The sequence below is a fragment of the Equus przewalskii genome, chromosome 22 (genome assembly GCF_037783145.1).
Source record: "Equus przewalskii isolate Varuska chromosome 22, EquPr2, whole genome shotgun sequence".
Lineage (NCBI taxonomy): Eukaryota > Metazoa > Chordata > Mammalia > Perissodactyla > Equidae > Equus > Equus przewalskii.
In genome coordinates this window covers 48,891,356-48,898,290 of record NC_091852.1, presented here as the reverse complement: position 1 = coordinate 48,898,290, position 6,935 = coordinate 48,891,356, and the positions used below count along the sequence as shown (strand labels likewise).

At 53.8% G+C, this 6,935-nt stretch overlaps 1 protein-coding gene across 1 annotated transcript; it reads left to right on the top strand.

The window, feature by feature from the left end:
- The first annotated feature begins 2,769 nt into the window (after positions 1 to 2,769).
- On the top strand, positions 2,770 to 5,761 carry SIGMAR1 (sigma non-opioid intracellular receptor 1). The gene is made up of 4 exons (XM_008509572.2): positions 2,770 to 3,277; positions 3,411 to 3,611; positions 3,745 to 3,837; positions 4,667 to 5,761. Exons 1-4 carry the CDS (start codon positions 3,127 to 3,129, stop codon positions 4,891 to 4,893), a joined length of 672 nt encoding a protein of 223 aa, XP_008507794.1. The 5' UTR covers positions 2,770 to 3,126; the 3' UTR covers positions 4,894 to 5,761.
- Positions 5,762 to 6,935: the final 1,174 nt, after the last annotated feature.

The window sequence follows — 6,935 nt, the reverse complement described above, 5'->3', positions numbered from 1 at the left end:
TTCAAATTAATTACTCCCTGGCCCTTTTAAAGAGCCATCTAAATATTGTCTGAACCTCCTCCCCATTTCACAGTGGCGAACAGAGGCCTCAAGGGCACCCAGGAGACGAGTGGCCAAGCTGAGATTGGAACTCAAGTTTCCAAGGCTTTTCCTGCTTCTCTGAAACGCCTCTGAGACTTCAGTGAGACTCAAGACAGAAACCTAGTGAGCTAGGCAGTAGCAGGGAGGCCCCCTCCCCCAAGCCAGGCCAGGCCAAGTCAGGTGTTTTGCAGCTCAGATATAACAACTGGGTCATGGGTCACTTAGGTAACCTCTGCCCCAGGGTCCTCAGACTGGAATCAGAAGAGGCTGATAGGTAGGGGGCAGGGAGCAGGGAGCCGAGAAATAGGATTTTACCTGTCCCACTGGCTGCTCATGGTATGGGGGAAAGGGGGATAGAGAAGACCTGCTTTTCTACTCTCAGTTGTCTTTCTTGTTGATTGGATTTTGGAGGCAGCCCCATTTTCCAAAGAACACCAGTGCTTCAGGGCCACTCCCTGGATCATGTCAACTAACTCCTCAGCCCCTTCAGGAACATCTCTTCAGGAGCATGTCCAAAATTCTCCTCTCTCTGTGTCTCCCCAAGGTCACTTTTGGGGGGAAGAAGAGAATAGTTGAGATGGCGCCAATCCAGCCCTTTCCCTCCAAGCTCCCAGAAGTGTGATCTCCTCTACAATATTTAGGGAGATGGCTGTGACCCCAGGTCCTTATTCCCCTTCCTTGGGTCACAGACTCTCTTAAGGCCAAAGGACATTCCTTTTTCTTTTTTAAACATGTGTGCTGGAGAAGCTTTCTTTTTCTTTTTTCTTTTTCTTTTTTTTTTTTTTTTGAGGAAGATTAGCCCTGAGCTAACATCTGCTGCCAATCTTCCTCTTTTTGCTGAGGAAGGCTGTCCCTGAGCTAACATCCATGCCCATCTCCCTCCACTTTATATGTGGGATGCCTACCACAGCATGGGGTGCCAAGTAAGCAGTGCTATGTCTGCACCCGGGATCCGAACCGGCGAAACCTGGGCCGCCAAAGCAAATGTGCACACTTAACCGCTGCATCACTGGGCTAGCTCTGGAGAAGCTTTCTAAAAGACCAGATAAGGGAGCGGCAGACCTAGACAGTCCCAGAGCAGTCCTCCTGGAACAGAGGGACAGAGGCCAGATTTGGGGGCTAGTCCCTGTTACTCAGGATTCTTGGAGAAGTCAGTTCAGGAGTGTCACAGAAGCCAGAGCCAATACAAAAATATGTTCCTTTAATCCTGCATTCTCCTCTGAATAATCCCTTCTGTATCTTTCCCTTGGCGAAGTTTCTCAAAAAATGGTCCATCTTCCCAACCTCTTCTTTTACCTGCACAGTACATTGTAACATGTCTTTTGCCCTGTATTAGTCAGGGTAAGTAATCTTAGTTGCTGTAACAAACAACCCCAAACTAAGTGACTTAGCACTACAGTCCACTGTGGGATAGAGGGGGCGCTCTGTCCCATGCTGCATTCAGAATTCTCCACTAACAGCTTAATTCTATGTAACTACGATAATAGATGAGCGAAGAGAGAGAATGTAAAGAATCTCACAGAAGATTTTAGGAGCCAGACAGGGAAGTGGCATACATCATTCTGCCCATACTGCATTGGCCGGAACACAATCACATGACCTCATCTAACTACAGAGTAAAACTGTGGAATGTAATCTGGCTGCCCAAGAGCAAAAGGAATGGATTTGTGAATGTATAGCATCGTCTTTGCTACAAGCCCCTATTGAGAAACCGGATGACCATTTTCCTTCATTTTACTGGACCTCTCAGATATATTTGACTGTGCTGACTCTTTTTTTTTTTTTTTTTTTTGAGGAAGATAAGGCCTGAGCTAACATCTGCCACCAATCCTCCTCTTTTTGCTGAGGAAGACTGGCCCTGAGCTAACATCTGTGCCCATCTTCCTCTATTTTATATGTGGGACACCATGGCTTGACAAGCACTGCATAGGTCTGCACCCCGGATCCAGGCCCACGAACCCTGGGCTGCCAAGGCAGAATTAGCGAACTTAACCGCTGCGCCACTGGGCTTGCCCCTATTCTGACCTTTCATTCCATCACTCTCATGTGTGAGGCTATGCTCCTCCAGTTCTCTTCGTCTTTGTTGTATTTAGATAACACATATGACAAAATGAGGCAGACACTAATTTTTTTATAAGTATTAACTCACTTAATCTTCATCACCATGAAGGCACATGCTATGAGGTAGATACTTTTATTCATCCCATTTTACAGATGAGAAAACTGTCATAAAGAGGTTAAGTAACTTGCCCAAGATCACACAACAAGCAGGTGGCAGGAGCCAGGCTTTTAATCCAGTCCTCCCAGCTCCAGAGTTTCTTTCTTAATCACTGCCCTGTGCTGCCTTTTCTCTCTTTCGCTTCTCTTCCTTTTCACTCCCCTGCCAATAACCCGCAGCAGGTTTACAGGGCCCTGCTCTCACATTTTGTGCTTCACAACAAAGAATGAATTGTAGGCCCCTGAAGACCCCACGCTGTCTTTCTCCTCGGTGCCTTTGCTCTTGGAGTAGATCTCGTTGGCTGGACGGCCCTTCCCATCTCGCTTAAAGACACTGCTCAGGTGTCACCGCGTTGAGAAAGCCTTCCCTGACGTTCCCAGGTTGGAGTCGCTCCTCCCACCTTCTGTGCTAGCAAAGGCCGGCCTTGACAATCACCAGTCCCGGAAGGCTCCGCTTCCGGGCTCGCCCGCCTCGCCATCAGTGAGCCCAGGAGGGACAGTCCAGTCCGGGTCTCGCCGCTACCCCCACGTAGGACGGCGCTCGGAGAGACCCAGCTCGGAGGCCCTACGGCGGGCAGCTCGGCGGCTTACGCCCGCCCCCTCACTTCACGCCTGCCCCGCCCCTCGGCGCTCCCCGTTCCCCGCGCGGAGATGGTTCAACCCGGGGGGCGGTGCCCGGGCGCCCGGGCCGCTCCGATTGGCCGCGGCGGGCCGTACCACGGCGGTGGCGGGGGAACGGGCGCGCACGGCGCTCTGCGGGCTCGGCGGCCGTGAGAGTCCCGGCCTGAGGCTCGCTCCCGCGCAGCGCTGAGCCAGGCCGCCGCCGGGATGCAGTGGGCCGTGGGCCGGAGGTGGGCGTGGGCCGCGCTGCTCCTGGCCGCCGCGGCCGTGCTGGCCCAGGTGGGCCGGCTCTGGCTGGGCACTCAGAACTTCGTCTTCCAGCGCGAAGAGATCGCGCAGCTGGCGCGGCAGTATGCGGGTGAGCCGGCGGGGGAGCGGGCGGAGCGCCGGGGCGGGGGAGGCCCCAGCTCAGCTGAGGGTTCCGGGGCCCTCGTTCCCGAGTTCGGGACCGGTGCTGGCCCTGACCCTGTTGCTCCTCTGCCCCCCGCCAGGGCTGGACCACGAGCTGGCCTTCTCTCGGCTGATCGTGGAGTTGCGGCGCCTGCACCCAGGCCACGTGCTGCCCGACGAGGAGCTGCAGTGGGTGTTCGTGAACGCGGGCGGCTGGATGGGCGCCATGTGCCTTCTGCACGCCTCGCTGTCCGAGTACGTGCTGCTCTTCGGTACCGCCCTGGGCTCTGGCGGCCACTCGGGTCAGTGCTGGCGGCGGGCTGGACTGGGAGGCTGGGGCAATCCAAGGGCCCACGCCCTCCTTTCTCATGTTTGACCAGACCATGTGATGGCGCGGTCACCCTGATATTCAGTGTCCATCTGATTGTCCCTCAGGACGCTATTGGGCTGAGATCTCGGACACCATCATCTCTGGCACCTTCCACCAGTGGAGAGAGGGCACTACCAAAAGTGAGGTCTTCTACCCAGGTGGGTAAGCAGGCCGTGTCAGATAGTGGGTCCCTTCATTCTGGGGTGCATACAGTTGGGGGAGAGAGCCATGGCAGAGAAAAGGGGTGCGTTGTGGGGCCCGCCCCCTGGTTCCCTTACCCTCCAGATAAGCCACAGGTGGTTGGTTGAGGCGCCGCTGAATGCCTCTGTTGCTTTCCTCTGTCAAAAGGAAGTGAAACATAACAGCTTCCTGTTAACCATGTCTGATTTTTATCTGCCTATTTTAACTCATCCAGTATTCCAACAGTGGTTGGGGAGACAGTTGGGTAATCAGAAATGCTCTCCTACCCCTAAAGGGAGGGCAGACAGTTGTCTTCCTTTTTTTATATGGTGAAACATTTTACATAAAAAGTAGAGCTTTGGGCTTCAAGTAAGTTTGAGGCTGAGTGTTGGTATGGCATGTAACTGAACAGCTGCATTTCTCAGACAGCCTCACGAGTCTTACAACTACCCCTCCCTATCTAACAGGCCCGGCCCAAGTTTAGCTAAATTTCTGCTTGACATGTGTGAGGCTTGGGAATGCAGACTTCCATCACCCCAAACGATGGCCCATGGCCAAGTGAGGTGGCCCCACTTGGCTTCCCCCAAGAGAGGACAAGAGCCAGGTGATGCCACAAAGGAAACTTTAGGAGTGGCCATCTTGGCCTCTTCCCCCTCCAGATGCGCAACCAGGCCAGTCTGGTAAGGCTTTTTCCTTTCCTGAAGTTCCCTCTCCATTCCCTGCCCCTAGTCAGCCTACGGGCCAGGGAGGTGACAGCAATGGAAGAGCAGGGCTGGGCTCCTGATGTGGGTGCTCCTTATCCCCCAGGGGAGACAGTGGTGCACGGGCCTGGTGAGGCAACAGCTGTGGAGTGGGGGCCAAACACGTGGATGGTGGAGTACGGCCGGGGTGTCATCCCATCCACCCTGGCCTTTGCACTGGCGGACACAATCTTCAGCACCCAGGACTTCCTCACCCTCTTCTATACTCTTCGCGCCTATGCCCGGGGCCTCCGGCTTGAGCTCACCACCTACCTCTTCGGCCAGGACCCCTGACCAGCCAACCCTGAAAGAGGACCTGTGGATGAACAGGAGCAGGCAGGCCCATACACAGCCACTTGCTGGAGCCCATGTGAGAAGACAAGGACATACTCACAACTTGCAGATACTGAGTTCCTGGTGTACGAGCAGGGACATACATGCTTATACAACCAAACATAGAGACCTGTGGGAACATATGGGACACACATTCAGATCCTGAATCCCGTGTGTATGGCACCATCATGCATTCACACCCATCCAGAGAGGGAGCCCCCCGTATACCAAGGGGGCCAGTCATGTTCAAACACACATACCACAAGCTTGACTCACTAACTCAGGCCTTTCCAGAGCTTCCCTGCCCCTAGTCAGGGCTCTGGAGTTAGGGATGGGGGTGGATATTACAGTCTGCCTGGGTCTGACTCCTCAACCCAGCAGCAATGGGGGGTAAGGGGGGAGGGAGGAGAGGAGCTGCCTTTGGAGGCCCCCTTCACCTGCAGCTATGATGCCCTTCCCCTTCAGCCCCCGTCCTCACCATATGCCTTACCCCATTCTTTCCCCTGCTATGCAAGTGCCCTCATGGCCGGCCCCCCTCCCTTTCAGCAGCCAGGTCAGCTGGGGAACCAGAAGAATGTTGAGAATGCTGAGGTCAGGGTCCTTCTATCCTGAAAGACCTCCCATTCCTCCCTCAGGGGTATGATGAGGAGGCCAGCCTCAGCCTGAGACCCACCACTGGAGAGAGGTGGGCCTAGGTCCAGGAGACCAGCCCTGGCCTAGAGAAGGCCTTTTCTGTGTACACACACCCATCATAGCTTCCAGACACTGCCCTTGCTGTGTTTCTGTCCATCTCTTTGTTCTGTTAATAAAGACCTGTTGAACAGTTCCATTTCCTTGTGTGCCTGAACAGCAGGAAATCTGCCAGCTCCAGGGGGATGGGGGCGGGGGGCACTCAAGAAGGTCCCTGCCTTGCTGTGTGATTCAGTGTATAAGACAGTGGCTTTGGACTGTAATAAGGACTATACTTTAGTGTGCCCAAGAATCACCTAGGAGGCTTATTGACTCTACAGATTGCTGTGCCAAATCCCCAGAGATAAGTTCTGGGCTGAGGCCTTGAGATCAGCGTGTTTAATAAGATCGGCTCCACCAGTTTTGAATGCTGCAATTTAAGAAATTCAGAGCTGGGTGAGGTGCTGTGTATCTTGGTTTGCCTCTGCCAGTGCCGCCCTGGAAACAGTCTTGGGAATCCTGCCCTGGATGGCCACAGGGTGGCAGTGTGTACCCATTTTTGAACTGAAAGAGGCATAGTCATTCTCCATCTGCTTTTTTCTGGGTTTCCTGGGTATCATGTCCACCCTGACCCAGAGCAGGAGTTCCTCCTCTCCAGCCTTATTCTCTAGGACCCCCCACTTCTGTGGAGGCTCCCGGCGGCGGAGGTGGGGGGTGTCCTAGTTCAGTGAGGCTGGGACTAGAGGTACCTTAGGTACACTCACTCCCGGGGACCCTGCACTTACCTTCTTGGTTTTTTTTTATTTTTTTAGATTGGCACCTGAGCTAACAAAGCCCCCCAGTACATAGTTGTATATTCTAGTTGTGAGTGCCTCTGGCTGTTCTATGTGGGACGCCACCTCAGCATGGCCCGATGAGCGGTGCCATGTCTGCCCCCAGGATCCGAACTGGCAAAACCCTGGGCTGCTGAAGTGGAGCGCAGGAACTTAACCACTCAGCCACTGGGCCAGCCCCTGCACTTGCCTTCTTAAATTTTGGGTCCTAGGCACCTCACTTGCCTCACCGTCCTGGCCCTGCTCTAAGGTTGAGTGAGGCCTGGGCCACTCTCACTTCTTAGGACTCCTAGTATATTAAAAAGGGAAGGAACATGGTTATAAAAATTGTATACAGGTATTCTAAAAGTTTGACATTCTAGTGAACAAAAGTACAAAAGACTACTTGTATAACTATTTGGAAACAACATAGAAAGTCTAAATTTGTGACGCTGAATGAATGTGAGGTCCAGGCCAGCTGGCCATCCTGACACCCTACCACCATGTTGGCCGTGACAGGTC

Excerpts from the sequence above, each read along its gene's own strand:
- SIGMAR1 (XM_008509572.2), top strand. The coding sequence starts at position 3,127 with ATGCAGTGGGCCGTGGGCCGGAGGTGGGCGTGGGCCGCGCTGCTCCTG. Across the intron at positions 3,278-3,410 it reads GCTGGCGCGGCAGTATGCGG|GGCTGGACCACGAGCTGGCC; the intron begins GTGAGCCGGCGG and ends GCCCCCCGCCAG. Across the intron at positions 3,838-4,666 it reads AAGTGAGGTCTTCTACCCAG|GGGAGACAGTGGTGCACGGG; the intron begins GTGGGTAAGCAG and ends CTTATCCCCCAG.